The 21,621-nt window shown below is 43.2% G+C and overlaps 2 protein-coding genes across 10 annotated transcripts in view; one reads left to right on the forward strand and one right to left on the reverse strand.

The window, feature by feature from the left end:
* The window catches only part of HDHD2 (haloacid dehalogenase like hydrolase domain containing 2), a 46,116-nt gene extending 40,203 nt beyond the window's left edge, over window positions 1–5,913 (forward strand). For 6 of the 9 annotated variants that reach the window (XM_030292447.2, XM_030292449.2, XM_030292444.2 and 3 more), the window contains one exon: window positions 475–3,545. In XM_030292447.2, coding sequence (XP_030148307.1) covers window positions 475–578 — 104 coding nt within the window. In that variant the 3' untranslated portion in view covers window positions 579–3,545. Of the gene's footprint in view, window positions 1–474 lie in introns of all 9 variants that reach the window. The other 3 variants (XR_003963956.2, XR_003963958.2, XM_030292446.1) reach the window with 3 other exon arrangements.
* Window positions 5,914–7,979: 2,066 nt separating this feature from the next.
* The window catches only part of KATNAL2 (katanin catalytic subunit A1 like 2), a 38,086-nt gene continuing 24,444 nt past the window's right edge, over window positions 7,980–21,621 (reverse strand). Inside the window, exons 12-14 of the mRNA XM_030292443.1 lie at window positions 9,567–9,729; window positions 8,633–8,735; window positions 7,980–8,119 (exon numbers count right to left, since the gene is read on the reverse strand). Coding sequence (XP_030148303.1) covers window positions 7,980–8,119; window positions 8,633–8,735; window positions 9,567–9,729 — 406 coding nt within the window. The remainder of the gene's footprint in view (window positions 8,120–8,632; window positions 8,736–9,566; window positions 9,730–21,621) is intronic.

Below are 21,621 nucleotides of genomic sequence, written 5' to 3' on the forward strand. Positions count from 1 at the left end.
TCACTTTCCATCCCCACCCCTGGGCATTCATTTGTCAGGCTCACAGGGTCCCTGTGTGGCAGGAGCACACGCCATTTCCAGTTATCCTCAGGAGCTCACAGGGCCTCTGCCCTGTGGTGTCCTGGCTTCCAGTGAAAAGCATTGATTCCCCCATCATTCCTTTCTTTAGGGCTAGTGGGGAAGAAAATGATTTTACCAGCTGTGGAGATCTGAAGGAAACCTTAGCCGCCAGGTGACCCAGGCCCTTTGAGTGTCCATTGTGAAAGACCAGAGTCCTGGGAAAATGTTGGATGTGATATTTCTTTGAATCGCCTCATTGCGTCTGACGTTTCAGTAGGAGATGCTTTGGGACATGTGGAGCCCGATTCTCTAGTACTTGCCAGGGTGGTCTGTGGCCACCCAGATGCTCATGGGATGTGATTAACATGGCCTCCTAACAGTAGCCTTTGCTCACTGGCTTTACTTTCATTTCAGGGAAATATCGAGCAGCAGATGAAGAAAAAATTAATCCACCTCCTTACTTAACTTGTGAGAGCTTCCCTCATGCTGTGGACCACATCCTGCAGCATCTACTGTGATCCTTTATGTGAATCAGAAGCAACTCTGGAATGAATCCCTCCCCAACTCCACGCCCGCATAGATAGACATGGACCAACCCTCCTCTATTGTGCATTAATTAGAAAGAAAGGTATTGAATTGCAGCCAGCCACTGAGCCTTGCTTATCCCTTTTGTTTTATTTTGTAAAAGAAGATGAGACCCAGAGAAAGGGAAAGCTGAGATTTTATGTCATTCCTTTTAAAATATTCATCAGGCTAGGCAGGGCTGGGAGGGGGACTCTCCTGCAGGGAGTCGTGTTCTCTGCTGTCTCCTCACTGGCACATTGGGAGGGGGGAGTGTTCAGATTGTGAGTAAAAGTGAATGGCATTTTTTAAATTATAAAATAATGTGTCAAAAAGTGTGTCGGGCTATAGTTTTAACGTTGAGCTCAGCTGTGAAATCCATCAGAAGTGCCAAGTGGAGTACAAGTCAGAAGAAGCAAAATAAATTGTCCTTTAGCCCAAGTGATCAAGTGAATTTGCTTTAACGGATGTTGAAAACTAGATTATCTCCTGTATTATTCCCAGCACGGGTGACTTCTTTTTCTCTTCATTAGCCAGAGATGACTAATTTAAATTTAGAACCTGATTTTAATTTAAAATAATATTTCCATTAATAACCTATTCATTGCAGATACCTATTATACTGTGTAACAGTTGTTTTGGAAATTTTATGTAAAATTAAAACTATCAGTATTTTACAGATGTTTTAATTAGACATTGTTATTAACAGGAACAGTGCAGAAACTAAAATCAAGCCTTTAATGTCTTATAGACCATGCATTTTTGAAGTTAGTGTCCACCAGGGTCCTATTAACTGTACATTTGCAAGATTTCATTATTTTTGCCTCTGACACTATGGGAAAAATCTTTTAGAAGCTATTGGGACAGATTCAAGCTTTTATGTACTTGGTTACTACAGCTGTAAAATGAAATCTCGTCTTGTAGCATGGATTATTCTTTTCATGTGAAGCCCACCAAAATGAAGGGGACTAAGTAGGTAATGATTTTCCTAGTGCATTTGCATACTGTGATAATCCTGGGCCTTTGCAATTGTTTTACAGGGCTCTTGGGCATTGAATTATTAGCATGTAATTGTACATCATTGTGGTGTTCACCTTATTGAAGCACACACTGATGTTAATGAGTTTCGGGCTTTGATGCTTGTTTAGAGATCAGCTTGGTCTTGGATGGGAGGGAGCAAAGCTAAATAAATGGCAGCTCCCTCTCCTTTCGGTGGTTTGGCGATCACTCTGTTCTTGTTTCTGCAGATGCCCCGACCTAGTACTTAAACGTCCTAGAGTGCAAAGCACGTGTGCTGGGCCTGCCGCCCCAGATCGGAGGCGTGAGTGGAATGGCCAGGAGCAGAGGTTCGGGGGCCTAGCCAGCAGTTAACGAGCTGGGTCCGTGGGCAAGTCACCTAGACTTGTCTGTGAAGTGGACACGGTGCCAGCACCCACCACTTAGGCTTGTTGTGGGTGTGAAACGTCTGACCGGTGTATCAAGTAGAATCGGACAGATGCTGAGCGCTGACGATGACGCAGGTGTAGCAGGACTGTCCACACCGGGTAATCTGGTAAGGGTTGATAGAATTCACCTCTACAGTTGGTTCAATGGGGAAAGTCTTCCTGAGGATTCAAAAACAGCGAGACATTCTATTCCATCTAAACCACACGCGCAGAGGCACAGAGAGAGCCGCTCAGCAGCAGGTAGAGTGTGCTGCCCGGTACCTGGGGGATGTGCTGTATTCAACCTCGGCCTGTTACCTGGGTCCCTGAGTGAGTGATTCTCTGACCCAGGCACCATCGAGTGTTTGCTGGTTGCTACGTGCTAAGTGCCGTGCTAGGAAATAATCACGTGTATAAGACAAGGATTTTGCCCTGAGGAAACTTCCTCGTGGAGGAGCTAGGGAGAACATACAAGACCTTGTTCGGACTCCAGTGGCCCTTCTCTCTGATGTCCGCCTGACTGCAGGTGGAATGAGGCATTCCCTCCTCCTTGCCCTCATACCACTTGTTAGATTATATGTTGGTCCTCACATGTCCCTTCTGCCCACCAGACAGGACTGGGTGTCATTCTTTATTGTATCTCCTGCAACACAGGCACTCAGATGGTTACGGAACCAGTACAAACCAGCTGTAAATATTATAGGAATTTAATGTTGGAACATATAGCTATGAGTAGAGAGGAGAAAATAAGTCTCATTTTAGACTCATTGCCTATAGGGGAGGTCCCATCAGACACTTGGAAATAGTGGATCTGATGCTCTGGAGACAGACTAGAGCTAAAGCAAAGAAGTAGACATCACTGATGGGTCAGGGATCAAACAGAATGACAGGAATGGATAAGACCATGTGAGCATAAGGCCCCCAGCCTAGAGAAATGGCTTCCTTCTTCCATTCTAGTTTGGCCCTATAGGCCATTAAAATCTTTGTTTGATGTTTTATTTATTTAACAAACATTATATAGGGTTTGTTGGCTGACCTGTCCATAGGGAGGTTCGTGAGGATAAATAAAAATCTTATTTTAGACCTGGGTTACTGTAAACATTCCCAGCACAGCTGGGTGGTCTGCCTTGGAGGAGATGTAATAACTGAAGTATCTAAAAGACCTCTTTTTCCAGCCGTCCCATTTAAAGAGCTACCCCATGGTATATGACCTCAGAGACAGTGTTTGCATCAGCTTTACTGTAATCCTCTTCTAGGCCCATTTGGGGACTGGGAAGGGTAGTAGAGAACACCCATTGTCAGGGGAGGAGTACTGAGCTTCTGCTGTCAGCCAGGTGCATGCCGGGTGTGGAAGAGGGCAGAGCAGTCTGGTGGTGGACACGGACAGCTGCCCCACTACCTCTCTCCGTGCCTCCAGAATCAGCTGGTCTCACCGTAGCTCTTCCTGCCCACCATTGTACATCTGTCCGAGCCACCAAACACCTGTAGCCCTGGATGTCAGGAACGCCCTTGGAAGGATAGTGCCATCACCTCACCCTTAACCCCACATTCAAAAATTGTTGTACCGCGTTAGACCCGAAAGTCACCACACCTTACACGGGTTGTGTTCATTTAGTTTGCACTCAGTGGTTGTTCGCGTAGCATGGAACTGAAATCCTTGGGCACTTACAGTAAAGAATTTTTAAAACTGCACTCATCTGTTTCACTGAAATACCCTGCCTTAAACAGCAGAATCCCTTTTTAATATTGGCAGTTGCTTGCATAAACCCATGTTTGCATTATCAGTTTCCTTTGACTTGTCATAAAAACTCTTCTTCAGCATAAACACATAGGACCTTTGCTGACCTTCTGTTATGTCAGCCATCAAGGCCTAGTACCCCAAAGCATGCTCTCTTTAAGGGACAACCAGAGCAAGCACGAGAGCACCAGAAATCATTTATCGTTTACATTATGTGTTAAAATCAAACAATTTTAAATACCTTTTGTCAGTGCTTACCTTCATGTCCTACACATCTCAACTTCTCTTTCGTTAATGTGCCTGAGGAAACCAAATTATTAAATGCCAACTGTGGATAAAGTACAAAGGAAGACAGAGTAGAATGTAGCTCCCGATTCCTAAGATGCATGTCTTCTAGTTGGGGAACGGAAGCATATAAAAATATATTGAACTGTCCCAAGGGCTGTGACAAGTTCAAGATATTTTGTAGAAGTCCTCTCGTAGAAGAGGTCATGTGCAGTGAGCTGAGTGCCTTGGGACAGTAATCACAGCTTCTAGCCTGTAAAGCAGATACAGTGCTCATTTTAAAGAACATTTTGTTCATTCAGTAACAGTGAAAAAAGTACCACAACCATGGGGCTAACACAATAAAACCTACACACCTACTTAATACAATAGATCTATGGCTAAGTGATGAAGAAGAAGAGAGAGGGAGTAATTTTAGATAAGTAGAGCCCATCTGGGAAGGCTTCTGATGGTGACCCGAATGAAATGTGGAGACAAGCCGTGAATTCTAAAAGATAGTTAACCTTAGTTACTGACATCTGAAGATCAGGGGATCTCAAATGCAGATCGATGACCACTGGTTTTCCTAGGAAGATTGGAAGACGTGGCAATGTTGGGTTATCTTCCACCAAGCTTACTTTACCCATATGTTACTGTGTTCTGAGTTCCTATAGGCATTGTGACTTCTGCGTTGGGAGAAAAATACCACATGTCAGATTAAGTTAAATTTTCCTCCCAGGCCAGGCTCCTATATCCTTACAAACTTGGATACACTTCTAATCTACTTTTTAAATAATAAGAGACTCTAAACATAAATTAATCTTATGTCTTAGTCGGTCTCTCTATCTCAGAGCCCCACTAAAAATGAAAGTTAAGGGATAAGGAAGGTATAAACTCACAAGGACAGCCCACAAGAAGAGATACCAGTGGATGAGAGGGTATAGTAATTTGAAGGATGGAAAATAGATGGGTTGCTGATAACTAAAATCAGTGCAAAGAAAGACAATCAAAAGTCATCCTGTAGAACCTCAAAGATCCAAGGCTTGGAGACACTAGGTAGAGAGGAGATGAGGTGTGAGGGTTGAGAAGCAAGGAATTAGTTTGAAGCTGGTAAACACAGTGATTGGAGCCCCAGGGAAGCCTCCCCACTCTGAGCATCCAGCCACGCCAGGAGAGTGGAAGTTTACTTCTGGAAGGGTGGGCCCAGGAAAGTTAAGGCCTTAAGGATAGTGGGCTGGGTGTGAGGGTGAGCCAGGGTGAGGAGGGACAGGGGACCAGCTACATCTCTGCTTATTCTATAATGGTTCCCTGGTTCTTTTCCCCTTACAACTCTAGGACCAGAGCATATGTGGATGGAGTCAAAAGTTGATCTGCTATGTGGCCATTTGGAAACAAATACTGATAGGTATCTGACAAGATCAGACAGATAGGAGCATGTGTTGCAAAAAATCAAAATAAGTACTTCAAAAATGAAGCAAACGATAAAACAAGGCAGTTACTAATTCCCAAAAGACAAAACTCCACAAAAAAGGAAATGTAATTTTGATTCACTAGTTGGGCCTGCATGAACAGTATACAGTTCTCCTAGGAGTACTGATCACTGAGTTAACCTAAGATTATTACTGTTTGGTGATGGTAGGGAAAGACGTATCGGTAGGGACAGAGTGGGGTGATGAAAGAGCTACCTTTCACTTCCTCCAAAGCAAGAAGTCGTTAGATAGCAACGAAACTGATAAAGCCACTGAAATAAAAGCGTGACCTGAAAACACACATGCATGATTATTTAGAGACCAACTTTCCAAGGAAAAGAGGAGAGGAGGATTGAATACGATGGAGGTATTAATAAGCGTGAACTTGGAGACGGAGGAAGGATGTAGAGGTGTGTCAAGTACATGGTCCGCTGTTGTGGGGGGCGGTTGTGTGTATTTCCTGCGACAGATGGCAAAATCACACTTCCCCTGAATGGAGTAAGGGAAGAGCAGGGAGCTAAAAGGGGCCAAACATTGTCACAAAGCATGCTGTCCACAGGGGCGTCTCCTCTGCCCCCTTTACCTGTTCACTCTTAAGTCCACACACCCAAACCTATCTACTTCCCAACCATGACAAATCAGCAACAACACTTGAGGTCCCAACCAGTTGAGATTTTAGGAGATCAGAAAGGATGGCAGTGGCCACAAGCGAATGGACTAACAGCTGTAAGAAATGTCAGCTGACAGCCCGACAAGGAAGACAACCCGAAGCGTGGAAAGCCGATGCTGGAAATTCAGCAGTACAGCAGTCTGAGGCCATTTAGTTGAAAGACTTCTACATCTGGGGTATCACTAGTGTTGCATCGTGTAAGACCTTCATGATCATGAAGAAGTTTAAGTTTCACATATACTAAGATAGATCTTTTTGCTTATTTTTGATTCGTTATATATGGTATGTTTTCAGTTTGACTATATTTTCCATGAAATGACATTGTAAGAGGCATTTGAGAATATTCTGCCCAAAATAATCAGTACCCCCCCCCCCAAAATGCTTGGTTTTTGTTTCAAATTAGGGTAAAGTCCTTTGGAATATTTAGCTATCCGAATGTCCCTTTTCCTGGAAGTTTTTCTTCAAAGGAGGAGTCTGCCTTGCAGGGATGAAGAAAATGAGGCAAGGAGGGGAAACGGAGGAAGGTGACTACCATAGGTAAGTTCTGGTTGGCAAGAGGGGTGGCACCATGTCACTTAGTGGCAGCCATCACGAGTTGGAAGTAGATGCCTCAGATCGTGAGATTCTGAGGGAGATGCTTCCCACCGTTTACAACCCCGTAAGGAGATGTGGAGAAGTCCAAGAGCAGGGGAGACTCGGGACGACTCCTCTAGAATCTTGGGTTCCCCATCCTAAGCTTTGGGTCCACTGAGGATCTGTGGCAATGGAAGGAGAAGGGCAGAGTACGTGGGACGTGAAATGTGATGAGTCCAGAGATGTCAGTTATCAGGCGCCAGAACTCAGAACGCTCAGACTGGGTAGCTGGTGGTGTCGGTGTGCAGTCACCCCTGCTATTAGCCTTAGGCTCAAGAGGCTCCCGTCCTAAAGTAGATCAGCAGCTTCTCTGGGTGGGAACTCGTCTGGTAGGGGGTTTGCTGCGGAAAAAACCGGTTGGGGTTGGGGCATCTGGATGGTTCAGTCGGCTGAGTGTCCGACTCTTGATTTCTGCTCGGGTCGTGATCTCATGGTTCATGAGCTCGAGCCCCATGTTGGGCTCTGGCCTGAGCGCAGAGCCTGCTTGGGATTCTCTCTCTCCCTCTCTCTCTTTCCCTCTCTCGTTCTCTCTCTCCCTCTTTGCACCTCCCCTACACACCGTGTTTTTGTGCGCATTCTCTCTCTCTCTGTCTCTCTCTGTCTCTTCTCTCTCAAAATAAATAAGCATTAAAAAAAAATACTGGTTGGGGTCAGAGTTAGGGAGAACAGAGGAGATTCAGGATGTTGTCAGAGGAAACAGACTACATTTCCTTTCCTGCACCCATTCTTAACCACCCTTGAGCCCATCTGCTGGTCAGATGGTCCGTCAAGCTTAGCTTCTAATTGGCTCCCCAGCTCAGAGCCGCTCTGTACGTTCCAACACAACTTCCCAAGCTGCGTCTTTGTCTTCAAAATGAAAATACCAATTCGCAAACAAGGAACACTAAGAAATTGTACAGAGTCCATTTGTGAGAAAAGTCTCCACTGCGTGACTAATAGCAAATAGACCTGTAATTGAAATCTCCAACATACTGCTGGCATCAGTCATGAAAAATTGACAAAAATATATCCTAGTCCCAAAATAGTACGGTTGTTCAAACTAATTCGGTCTTCAAGGATAACTTTTTCTATTGCAGTCATTATGTTCTTCTCCCGCTTACACTAATAAATCAGGAAGCCTCTTTGGTTGTCTTTGTGGCCGGGTCGGGATAAATGTGATTTCATACGGACTCGAACTCACTTTGCCAGGCTGAGTATCTCTGAGTCAGATTCTTTGCTGAAGGCTTGGTGTGAGCTAGCACATCTAAGAAGTCGGCAGTGGTCACTGTATCCAGCTGGATTCCAGGTAAATTGCTGCTCTCTAGATAAAAACACAGCAGTAACAGTACAGCGTATGACCTTAAGGTGATCAGTGCTCTTGAGATGCTAATAGACCTTTTTTCAAGACAATGCATAATGCAGCACGCCTAATGGTTACTGCAGCAAAAGGCAAACCTAAAGAGAGCTGGGGAAGAACTTCTTTAATGTGCTACTCGGCTCCTGCAGCCCAGAGAAAAAATATGACTTAAATGTATCACTATCAAAGTAGTGTTTAATAGTTATATAGTGCTGCAGATGGATCCAGCCCAGCATCATAGTTTGCCAGAGAAATAAAAGCCCCAGCCCTAAGGAGTTTATTATCTGGGGCAAAGTTGATCCAAAAGAACACCAGAGGAGAAACGAGTTGAGTACATGAAGGGCAATGTGACCAAAGAATGTTTGCAGGTGCCAAGAGCCACCGAGAACAGGAGCAAGGCTCCATCTGCTGGTGAAAGCTGGATTTTTTTAAACAATTTTTTCTCCCAGATCACCTTTGCTGTGATCCCAACCGTACCTGACTGGTGATTTTCAAGTGCGCTGAAGATCTTCCTCACAGGCCGCATGGCTGCTTCTCTGCAGACAAGCTTAATGTCTGAGCCCGAATAGCCCTCAGTCTCCTGAAATAGCCGCAAACCAGCCATGGGTCAGCAGGCAGAACACTGGTGGCGATTACATTCAATAGGCAAGACCCGGTATCGGAGCCCCTGTTTGGAATCTGTTTTCTGTCCCCCACGTACATACACAGAGATGCCCAGATCTATAAAGCCTGGAGGGAGAGAGGCTGCTTATATGTCTGGGTAACCTGGGAAACGGGGCAGTTAACAACTTCCTAACACCATCCACTGCGTGCTTGAAGATGCCGGACTAGCCTGCCCATGATAACCTCATGGGCCCTTGTGCTCAAATCCAAGCATGATCAAACTTGGTAGATGCTTTTGTTCTGGTAAATAAGATCATACCTGCCTTTGAGGAATCTGAGAACATCATGTTCAAGTGTCCACTCAGGAGGCAGTGATACCAGTGACAGTGGGGGTAGCAGACATGTACCCCCGTTTCCATTTGTAAAAGTTTTCTGTTTCATCAGCACAGTAATCCTTTGCGGCATATCGGTTACCCATTTTCCAGAAGAAGAAACCGGCTTAGAGAGTAAGTGGTTTCCCTGAGGCCACATAGCTAATAAGGGGCAGGATCAGGAGTTGACCATTGATTCTCGGAGTTGAAACCCTATGCTGTTCCCACGACATCACACTGTTTCTCTTTGCTTCAGTGTTTCCAAGGGACAGAGAGCTTACTCTCATGAACAAGAGGTCCATTGCATTTCTGGCGCAGCGTGGGTCTTTTCTAAGTGACTCGAGGAATATGCGCCAAACAGCTCACGAGAAGACCCTGCCCAGAAGATTCGTGTGGCGACTGCTTGGCCTGCAGATGCTCCCTCCAGGGCAGCTTACCTGGCTCAGCACGCCGTACTCCAGCTCTGTGCGCAGCTCCAGGGCTCTGCTCCTGCTCACAGGGGGCAGCCAGTGGTGGATCATGGCCTGCCTGGCCTCCCGGCTGGGGAGATCAACCAGAATCCTCTTCTCCAGGCGGCGTAACATGGCACAGTCCAGCTCCCTGAGATCACGTGGGAAACAGAGGGACCAGTTGGAGCAGTCAACTCTAGTTATTTATTTATTTATTTATTTATTTAAATTTTAGAGAGAGAGTGCACGTGACTAGGGGAGAGGGGCAGAGGGGGAGAGAGAGAGAGAGAGAGAGAGAGAGAGAGAGAGAGAGAGAGAGAGAATCCCAAACAGGCCCCACACTCAGCATGAAACCCTACGAGGGGCTCAGTCCCATGACTCTGGGATCATGACCTGAGCTGAAATCAAGACTTGGACGTGTAACCGACTGAGCCACCCAGGCGCCCCTCAACTCACTTCTTAAGTGACAACTATATTGTAAGAACAATGTAGCATTGTAGGAAGCAATTCTGCATTTTAACTGTTACTCTACATCTATACCTGAATGGATCGGACAATTATTCATGTCGTTTGGGCGAAAGAATTGGTTTAAAAAAAAAAAAGAAAATACATCCCTGAAATACCTCATGTAAAGGAGATAATTTCAGGTGGGGGAAAAAAATCCAGCTAACAACTGAACTTGAATATTCCCATTGTAGTTGTACCATGAATTATTCAGTCTGATCCTGCCAGTGAGCTATTATTCCTGACAATAACTTGGGCACTCTGGGAAGTACATTAATTCTTCCCAAACTCTCCTACATTCTGGAGCGAATGACTGTCTCACTTCATTGCTCCACTGAACTCAAAGAGCGTCCTTCCAGGATACTCAACGCAAATGTGGCCCTTTGAGTCCTTCACGCCTGCTCCTCCCAAAACACTATCAGGCCAGGTTTATGTGATTTTGTATCTGCAGGCCATTTCCCTAAATTTCTTTTGGTTTTGATTTTTTTTAAGTTTATTTATTTATTTGGAGAAAGAGAGAATCCCAAGCAGTCTCTGCACTATTAGCGCAGGGCCCAACGTGGGGCTTGATCTCATGAACCATGAGATCACGGCCTGAGCCAAAATCAAAAGTCAGATGCCCAACCAACAGTCACGCAGGTGCCCCACCCTAAACTTCTTAATATAAAATTTCCAAACAAATAGAAAAGTGAAATAAAACAATGGGTATCCATATACCTTCCATCTTGATTCAACATTTAACATTTTGCCATATCTGCTTCATATCTATCCAGCCAAGTTATTTCAAAGTAGATTACATCATGATCCCCACCCCTAAATGCTTTAGCATGCATTTTCCCCAATAAGGACATTTTTTTTTTTACATAGCTATAATATCATTATGACACCCAACAGAATTAACACATTACATAATATGTCTAGTGCTCATTCCATATTCAGATCTCTCCAGTGATCCCCAAAATATCTTCTAGAGCTTTTCCAACCAAAATCCAGTCAAGAATTATGCATTACATTTGGTTATCTCCCTTAAATCTCCTCTAATCTAATCCAGTCTTCTTGCCCTTGCTTTGGACCTTGCCTTGACCACGGTGAGGCTAGTTGTAGAATATCCCACATTCTGGACTCTGCTGATATTTTCCTCATCATAGAGTGTAACTGGTTGTCTGTTCCTTGTCTTCTAAGATGGAATTTAGGTCTAAAAGCTTAATTAGAATCAGGGTAATGATTTTGGGCTAGTGTATTTCACAGTTGTTATGTGTTCATATTCATTACATTGGGATCCACATGTTTGTCGTGGTGTGGTGTTTAATTACTGGGATCACCTCGTGACCATAGACAGCTCCATTGTAAACATCTCTTCACAAGTAGTAAGAATTCTACGTACAATACTTTGGCACCAGGTGAATACCATTTTCCCTATCCCCTTTCAACTAGTGGCCTTAGCATCTGCTAATGATCTTTGAATTGGTTATTTCACGAGAGTGGTGCAAAACAGTGATTAAAAATTTTTTTCATTCCAAATGTATTATTTGGCACTATTATGTAAAATTGAGCTTTCCCTCATTAATTGGGGCTCTTTGGTTACCTTGAATTACCATTCCTATTAACACATCATTTTGAGTGTGAATTTGTGAACTCTTTATATGTTAACATTTCAGGTTCCTAGAATTGAGGGAAACATCTATTTGATTTCCTAGGTATAAAAATTAGGAAATGCCTGCACGTTGGTCTGGTTTATCCATTAATAGAGAGTAACAGTGAAAGCATCATCACCAGATATTTCTCATTCATAAAAACAGAGTTTCCAGTGCATCTTCGTGTTCTTCTTACCTTCATCGTGAATCTCTGCCCTTTTAAATTGAAAAATGAAAATACCCTTTCAGGGAGCATATGTGAATCCTAACTTGGGGGGTGACCAGATTTCTTTAAAGATTCTGTCTTGCATCTACCTGTTGTTCCTCCAGTCCTGAGCTGAGAATCTATAGTCCGGGAGTGCTTTACCAGCAGTAACAATTACCTATTTCTTTTTTGTATTTGCTTTGTTCTTTATCAGCCTCACTCTGTTGAAATTCATTTTACGTCAGAAACTTAGCCCCTCTCCCCCCCGCCCCCACCCCCCAGCCATTCCCCCTCTCAAGGCCAACATTTCTATTTAAGGCACAGGGTCAAGGAAACTTTGAAAACTCTAGGAAATTGTTTTTTTGCATTTGAGATATTAATATTGGCTATTGCTTCAGTCGTACTTACTAAGCGGTGGGCACTGGGTTCAGCATTGTACAGATACTAACTCTTTAGACTCTCACACAACCCTATGAGGTAGGTACTATTTTTTTTTTAATTTTTTTTTATTTTTGAGAGAGAGAGAGACAAAAATTTATAAATTTATTTTTATATAATTAATATATTATAAATTATTTATAATTTATAATTTATAATTTATTTATTAATTATAAAATGTTTATAAATATAAATAATATAAAAATTTATTTATTTTTGAGAGAGAGAGACAAAGAGACAAAGTGTGAGCAGGGGAGGGGCAGAGAGAGGAGAAGACACAGAATGCAAAGCAGGCTCCAGGCTCTGAGCCGTCAGAGGGCTCTGACTCGGGGCTCCAACCCACAAACCGCAAGATCATGACCTTGAGCTGAAATCAGACACTTAACCGACTGAGCCACCCAGGCTCCTGGTAGGTACTATTTTTATATCCGTTTTAAGATGAGAAGACTGAGGCACAGAGATTGAGTAGCTTGCTTGAGGTCAGAAAGCTAGTGAATGGTAGCAGTGGATTTGGACCCAAACAGTGAGACTCCAGAGCCTGTACCTAAGGGACTTGTCTGATGCCAGTATAGTAACAGCAAGTCGACTGCCAGCTCATGTCACGGTGAGATTTCAGAACCTTGGGAACAGAGAGAGGAGTATAAAAGTTTCCAGGGAGAAAAAAACAGGTTCCATATACAGGATCAGTAATAAGTCTTCTCATCAGCAATGTGAGATACTAAAGGAAAATAGAGTAACTAACTAGAATTTAAATAAAAATTTGGAAAAAAATTAAAAATAAAAAGTGTTTCTAAAAAAAATAGAGCAATGCCTTCAAACTTCTGAGGAAAAATACTTTCCAATGTAGGAGTTTATATATTGATCAAACAATTAAGTTAGAGGATAGAATAAAGATGTTTTCAACACTAAAAGTGTTTAAAAGCCTATTTACCTTCCATGGCACCCTTTATCAGGAAAGTGCTGGAAGACCAAAGGGAGAGGGTAAACCAAACCAAAGGGCTACGTGGGATTCAAGAAACAGAAGGAAGTCTCCAGGATGATGAGGTGAGGTCCCAGGGTCTCCTGATCTACGGGGTACAGAGGATCATCAGGGCAGTGTGGTGTTGGCAAGAAGGTTCTGGCAGACATGTCTCCAAGAAGATGAAATTGATAGGAGAGCTGGCATGTTTGAATGAATCCACAGTGGATTCAGACAGCAGAGTGTGGTGGCTGAATCGGAGGAGCAGGTGAAGTGCATGGGAAAGGAAAGGAGGGGAGGGAGGGATAATTTAATAGGGGAGAAACCATGAAATTCACATTTTAGGAATTCAGTTCAGCAACACTGACCATTTGACAAGTAAGTGTATTGTCGCTGCTATGTCTCCGATACACAGAAATTAGTAAGACAGACTCCTACTTATAAGTAACTAAAGGCAATACAAGGGAGGTTCTGGCCATGGACTTCAGGGATGTTGGTCCTGTAAACTTCAAAGATAAACCTGGGACTTGAGATCAGACTAAAACCCAACAAGGAACAGAGACTACACTGAAGGAAATTACAGGGCTGGGGGTGATAAGCAGTTGCCATATTTCTCTCAAGGCCTTTACTTGGACCAGCTGCCCCTTCTGCAAAGGCAGGGACTGCAGAAGGAAGGTTCTTTTGTAGGGGTACCTTCTCCTGGGTCTCCCCATCCCATCTAGAGTGACTTCTGATTGAAAGGAAGACCAGAGCCCCAGAATGCCTTAGGAAAATGGAGTCACGCAGGAGGCGGGAAAACAATACCTCACTATAGATGTCTGTATTGATCAGCTAATGCCCTAAAGCAAGAGATTTACCTCAAAACTACTTGTGGGCACAAAATAAGTGCAACTCTCTGACAGCCAGGTCTGATGAATGCACTTTTAATGACATCAATAATAATATAATCATACAAGGGAGGAAACAAAGGACAAATGGAATGTACCCAGGAATTATTCTTTCTGCCAATATATTTCTATGAAGAAATTTAACGTGTGGCAAGCAGAAAACACTCCCTTCAGCTCTTACGTTTTGATTTTTGACTAGTTATTCTGTTCTCATGCCTCCTTTACTTGGATTATCTGGTACTTTCATCACCTCAGAAGGCCAAAGCAAACTGCAAGAGTGACGCGAGACACAGCAAAGCCTCACAGGCCTCAGACCCTGGCTGCTGGACTTCTGCTCACCGGCCTCCTAGACAGTTACCTGGGCTCCAAGGCCTTGCACCTGAGCACCCCAGCTTCTGTGCCAAACCTTCAGGGCCTTTCCCCGGCTCTTTGCTTTTTTTCTCCCCTGTTAAACCGTGTGGTTCCTGGGACAGAGATAATTCCAAATTTTACAGAATTTGGAAACAGCCTAGTTCTTTTTCGCTCGTTCAGTAGTTAAAACATACGAGGTTCAAACTATCTCAGCATGGTAGGAGGAAAGGAACCTTCAGTTCTGTAAGCAGTCTTTGCAGAATGTCCATGACCGACATGGAGTGATCATGGCGGCCCGAAGGGCAGGGTAAGGATGCAGTATTCTGTAGTGGAGAATGGGGAGCCAGTGCATAAAGCATTAAAGGTTACTTTGCCTCCCTCCCAGAACCCCACATAAGCTGACTTGTATCTACATTTCCCACTTGGGCCAAACTGGGCTGTTTGCTGTTCTCTGAATCCACCTTTTGCCATCCTACTTGAGCTGCTGCTCAAGCTATTTTCTTCCACTTTGCCTACCAAGAGCCAAGTCATTTTTACAAGCCCAGTTCAAGTGTGCTCTATTCCATAAAAGCTTTTGCTTTTCTTTTAAATTTCTGTTATCAGGGGTGCCTGGGTGGCTCAGTTGGGGAAGCGTCTGACTTCAGCTCAGGTCATGATCTCATGGTTTGCGAGTTTGAGCCCCGCATCGGCCTCTGTGCTGACAGCTCAGAGCCTGGAGCCTGCTTCGGATTCTGTGTCTCCCTCTCTCTCTGCCCCTCCCCCACTCACACTCTGTCTTTCTCTCTCAAAAATGAATAAATGTTAATTTTCTGTTATCAGAAATTGCCTCTTCCCTATACAATTCTATTTTACTTATTGTTTGTACCATTCACATAGTACTGGCTATATCCCCGTCTCATTATTTGTGTTTATATCTCATTCATTGTCCCATCAGATAGCCAACTTCCAGAGTCCAACGATCATGGACCATATTTCTTGAATTCCCCATCCATCCATCATGCAGAATACACAAAATGCATACTCAATAAATACTATTTGGATGAATGCATGAACTCTTGGTGCAGGGCTACTGGCTGCATCTAAAATGATCTGCTTCCTTAAAGCCCAGCATTTATTTATGAAGGTCTATATGCTTTGTTGAAAATTAGCATTGCATAGTCATTTGTTCTAATTAATAGAGAAAGTCAACATCAACTGGAGCAATGGGAATAAAATTTTCTATTTTCATCTCCAGTGAAAATAAGGGAAACAATGATTTTGGGGGATGATTCATCCAACTCACTTGGCTGGGCAATGCTTTTGAAGATGAACTGAAAGATGTAGTCTCCATGTGGGGCCTCTTATCTCCAGAGACTCCGCTGCTCGTTCTCAGGACTGAGCTCACAAGCCTGACACAAGAGGATCCAGCGGTAGAGTCTAGAGCAATTGTTTCAGTTTATGCGCTACTGACATTTGGGTTAAGAGCATCATTTCTTTATAATAAAGAATGAAAAGTATTCCTAATTACCACAATACCAATGAAGAAGATATATTCCCATTACTCTTGCCAACAAATATATTATCAATAATTGGGGGGGGGGAATGGGAAGATTCTGTTTCCAACAAAATGAAAAACTCTAGATATCCAGAAATCTCTTGTTATAAAGCCCCACTAAAAATGATGAATTAGAGGCGCATGGGTGGCTCAGTCAGTTGGGTGTCTGACTTCAGCTCAGGTCATGATCTCACGGTTCCTGAGTTCAAGCCCCACATCGGGCTCCGCGCTGAAAGCTCAGAGCCTGGCGCCTGCTTCGGATTCTGTGTCTTCCTCTCTCTCTCTGTTCCTCCCCTGCTTGTACCCTGTCTCTCTCTCTCTCTCTCTCTCTCTCTCTGTCAAAAATAAATAAACATTAAAAAAATTTTTTTTAAATGATGAATTATAGCAAACACTTTCTGAATACACAATGAATGAGCCCATAAGGAAGCAAGGCCAAATTCTTGAGGACCAAAAATGAAGAGGAAGCTGAAAATCAACACTGAGCAGTTGAAGTTGAAGCTGTGGCTTACTTGAGGTATTTGCCTCTTAGTTACAAAAAGGTTTAGATTTGAAAGTTTACATGTGGGATAACACAGAAGGCCTTGGCCCCATTCAAGATGGGAGGTGGAATCAAGGCCCATCACATAGAACAACGAGGGCACATCCTCTATGAAAGGGTGGGTTAGAAAACATGCCCACTACTAAGGAAGGAACAGGAAATCTGCACATGAGGGTGGGAAGAAATCTGCCTTCATAATTCAGAACTACAGACCTACCCTCACTGGCATGATCAAAGAAACCCAAAGGTGAGGAATTAGCTTCAAGTGGTCGAAAGCTTGACACAGTCAAATACAAATTTTCTCTGGAAGGGCACATGGAAGACCCACAGACTGAGTCTGCTTCGTTCGATGTAAGGTCACCATCCAACAGAATTAGACCCTACTGATCTGGAGCATAAAATAGATGTGTTTGAGATGTGTGAAAAGATAAAAGGGAATCAACGAGAAGGGACTTTCACTTCTGGCCAAGATGGAACAGCCCATCCTCTTACAACCAAAAATCTCTGGATATGATACAGCAGACAAACACTGGGAAACACTGAAAGGTGGAAAGAGGGAGGACAGGCTAGGCACTTCAGGACTTGAGGGATCACGTGGCAGTGGCTTCTCTGGGTTTTCTTTTTGCTTCTCGTATATCCCCGATGGGGTGCTGGAGAAGCCTGGGCCCCAACACTGCTAACATGCACAGACAAAAGGCCATTTTCTTTTTCCAAGGGACCGTGAATAGGAGGTCTGTCAGGGCAGAAAACCTTTTTGATAATACCTGTCCTACTCCAGCCAAACACCAAAGAAAAAACTGCTCCCCCACCTAAGTGTGTCTGTGGGGCTGATCTGGGAGCTGAGTCATGGTGGGAAGAGCATGGCTCAACAGGCTGATGCCATATTAAAACCCTCAAGAGAAAAGAAAAATCAAATAAATTATGGCCCACCCATATGGTGGAATTCTGTATGGGATTGGGTAGATTTTCAAAGTGGTCCACAATCTATGACGTGAAAGAAAAAAGAAAAACAGGCCATCTAACAAAATAATATGCATCCATAGGATCACATTTTTAATTTTGTGTATGTGCGTATATCCTGTACACACAGAAGACTCTGGAAAGATATCTTTCCAAGGTACAGTTACAGGGGACTATTCACTCAAGCAATACTGAGGCATATAAAATATTTTATGAATTTGTATTACTTTTCTGCATAGCCCAAAACAGTAAAACTATTTCCTCCTTTGGGAAAAAAAAAAAATTCCCACAGAAAGCTACACAGGCAATAAATGATAACAAATAACCAAACCATTTTCACCAGATGGGTATATACAAAGATGATAATACTTGTGTCACAGTGGTAAAATTATGAGTACTTTTTCCCTAGCACTTACATTTCCTATAAAACAGTTATATTTTATAATTTGTAAAATTTGGTTAAAAAAAATTTTTTTTAATGTTCATTCATTTTGGAGAGACAGAGTGCAAAAGAGACAGAGACGGAGTGCAAGCAGGGGTGGGCAGGGAGAGAGGGAGACACAGAATCCGAAGCAGGCTCCAGGCTCTGAGCTGTCAGCACAGAGCCCGACGCGGGGCTCAAACTCACGAGCCGTGAGATCATGACCTGAGCTGAAGTCGGAGGCTTAACCAACTGAGTAATTTATAACATTTGGTTTTAAAACTATATTTCAGGTGCGCCTGGGTGACTCAGTCAGTTAAACGTCCAACTCTTGGTTTTGGCTCAGGTCATGATCTCACAGTTCATGAGATTGAGCCCCGCGTCAGGCTCTGCGCTGACAGTGTGGAGCCTGCTTGTGATTCTCTCTGTCCTTCTCTCTCTGCTCCTCCCTGGCTCACATGTGCGTACTCGCTCTCCCTCAAAATAAACTCAAAAATATATATAGTTCATGTGTCAGCCTGTGCCATTAAGAAGAAAAAGTCGGGGCGCCTGGGTGGCGCAGTCGGTTAAGCGTCCGACTTCAGCCAGGTCACGATCTCGCGGTCCGTGAGTTCGAGCCCCGCGTCAGGCTCTGGGCTGATGGCTCGGAGCCTGGAGCCTGTTTCCGATTCTGTGTCTCCCTCTCTCTCTGCCCCTCCCCCGTTCATGCTCTGTCTCTCTCTGTCCCAAAAATAAATAAAAAACGTTGAAAAAAATTAAAAAAAAAAAAAAAGAAGAAAAAGTAATGCCCAATAGGCCAGGTTGAAAAAGATTTGTGTCTGATGGAACCAAGCAAACTAAGGAAGGTGTGAATGGGACAAGGGCAAGGTTACTGCTAGCAATCTCCTGCTCAGTCAGTCCCATGCCTTCCCCATTGCACCTACCAAATCCTGCACCACACACTTCTTTCCTGCTTGTGTTGGAATCACTCATCAACCTCATGTGGAGGATCATAGGATCATGGACTTACTATTATTGCAGGGGATAGTGATATTATGTATGGACAGAAGCAATTTCAAGCAAAACAATTTGACCACTGGTAGACACAAAAATACAATGAAAGATGAAAAGCCTGCAAGCGTGACTGAATGCAGTTACGACGAAGGATGCAATCATCAGATCAGAGTGAGTTCAGGCAAACCACTGTTTCCCAGAGCATTCTCAAATGGAACACTGGCCTTGTAAGATGCTCCTTGAGGAAAGGACTCTTGGATCATATACGTGTGGAAAGTCCTGCTTTCTCATAGCTACTTTTGGAGAGTCACAACACCCAATGACATCTTAAAGACACTGAGTAGTCCTGTCATGGGGGAAACCAGTTGAACTGTCTGTAATTCAGTATCTCTTGAAATTATTAGATCACTAGATTCTATTTTTTTGGGGGGGGGGGATAATGCTGATCTGTGGCAGACCAGTCTCAGAGAAATGTTGATCCAGAGGGTAATGATAGTGAAGGCATGAGACTTTCCCCTGGAGCCTATGAAATGCGTGAAGATATTGTGGAAGGAACTGAGGTTCTGTATGCTGAGCTCTTCAATCACATGCACACACTTTAAAGAAATATCACGCCAGAGAGGAGGCAGTTCATACAGGAAGAAATCAGTTTACATAGGTAAGTTCTTGCACATCCCCAGTGCAATAATCTCTTGGATCTTATGCTTTCCTCTGAATATTAGGATTTGGGTTTGTTTGTTTTTAATCCAAAATTTGGTCATACCCAGTGTTTGATTTTTAAGAGGGATAATGAATTTTCTAGCCCTTCTGCAATGGTAAATAAGAGATGAGTTTCATCATACCTCACATATAAAATTTTCACACCTTAGTTGTACAAACTATCATCAAGTTAACTAGACATCTAAAGATGACATTTGCCTTAATGGCCCTGTTCCGTATTTTGTTTCCCTCTGGACTCTTCGGTCTGAGTTTGTGAATACCTAACAACTGAGGCGGGTCAAATTAGCCCCAGTTGTGCTCACTAAATATTTCTTACGTGGCTGTTATTTTAATGATAATATTACAAATGCAACGTTTGTTATTCTTCTCAATGCTTATTCACGTTGCTTATTCACTCATTGGCTTAGTGACACAGATGTACTATTATTTCTTGCTTCCTTCTTGTCCTATGAGAGTGTCGATGAGCGAAGGTGCTCCTTGGAGAAGAAGCACTGAATAAAAGATGGGGCACGCCATCTCACTGAGGAGAAGGGAGAAAATGACGAACCCTTTGGGACAGAATGTACTCCTCTAGGGAAAATGATAAATTAGCGAGTAGTAAACAGTAGCCTAGTTCCCTGAAAGATGCTACAGATGAGCATTACCACTAACCAACCATAAAGAATTTCTTCTGGGATTTTAAGATTGGGTTTTTATATAGTTTGGTATGATTTAGTTATTTCCCCCAGAAGGACGGTGTGCTTTAATCAGACAGTTTTATTCCCTCATGGAAGACCCTAAAGCCAAGATAAAGGTCTGTCCCAAAGCCTTGATAAAAATGCAGTATTTCCTCATAAACGGACCTGGGCAATATGTAGCAAGGGACTTAAAAATCATCCTTATCCTTTTACACAGTAATCCTAATTCCAGAAATCTGCCCTAAGGAAATAACCAAATTTTGGTCCAAGATTTTGATTCAAGGAAGTTCATTTCAGTGTTATTTATAATAGAGAAAAAGTTGGGAGCATCATATATGTTCAATAGGAAAGGAATGATTAACTAAATTGTGGTATATTCACATGTGGGAATTTTGGACAGCCATTACAAAATCCAATTTTCAAGAATTATTTAATGACTTTGGAAATGTTCTCACTCTAATGTTAAGTAATGAAAGCAGGACACTAGTGGGAATACAAAATGTACAACCTCTATGGAGGGAAATTTGGCAATCTCTACTATAATTTCATGCACATTAACCCTTTGACCCAGCAATTCTATTTCCAGGAACCTATCCCAAAGATATACTGGCAAATACACAAAGTGGTATATGTGCACCATTACTCACTGTAACATTATTCATAATAGCAAGAATAGGAATAACCCGAATGCCCATTGTCAGGTGATTGGGGTAGATTATCGGAGGTACAAAATGGAACATACACAGCTATAAAGGGAATAAGGAAGAACTTTATGTTCAGAATATTTGGTTAAGAAAAAAAAATCAAGATACAGACCAATTTATACCATATGCCGCCTTTTGTGTGTGTAAACCAAATTCACTTATTTTATGGTGTTTGAAAGAACAAACAAAAAACCTTATGAGTTCACCTGTGGGGCATGTGACAGTTGGTCTCTATATAATGCCTGTCACTTACTTCTGTTGAGTGAGTCTCAACCGGGGATAGTTTTGCCCCCCAGGGAACATTTGGCAATGTCTGAAGACAAATTTGGGCTGTTACAATGGGGAGTCATGCTACCGGCATCTAGTGAGGAAACCCCAGGGGTGCTGGGGGCCTCATACAATGCACAGGGTGGCGCCCTCAGCCGACAGTTATGTCAGTAACTGGCCCAAAATGTCAATAGCGCTGACGTTGAGACATCCCAAATTAGCACTTCCATCCTGGGCCACGTGTGTACC

The sequence above is a fragment of the Lynx canadensis genome, chromosome D3 (genome assembly GCF_007474595.2).
Source record: "Lynx canadensis isolate LIC74 chromosome D3, mLynCan4.pri.v2, whole genome shotgun sequence".
Lineage (NCBI taxonomy): Eukaryota > Metazoa > Chordata > Mammalia > Carnivora > Felidae > Lynx > Lynx canadensis.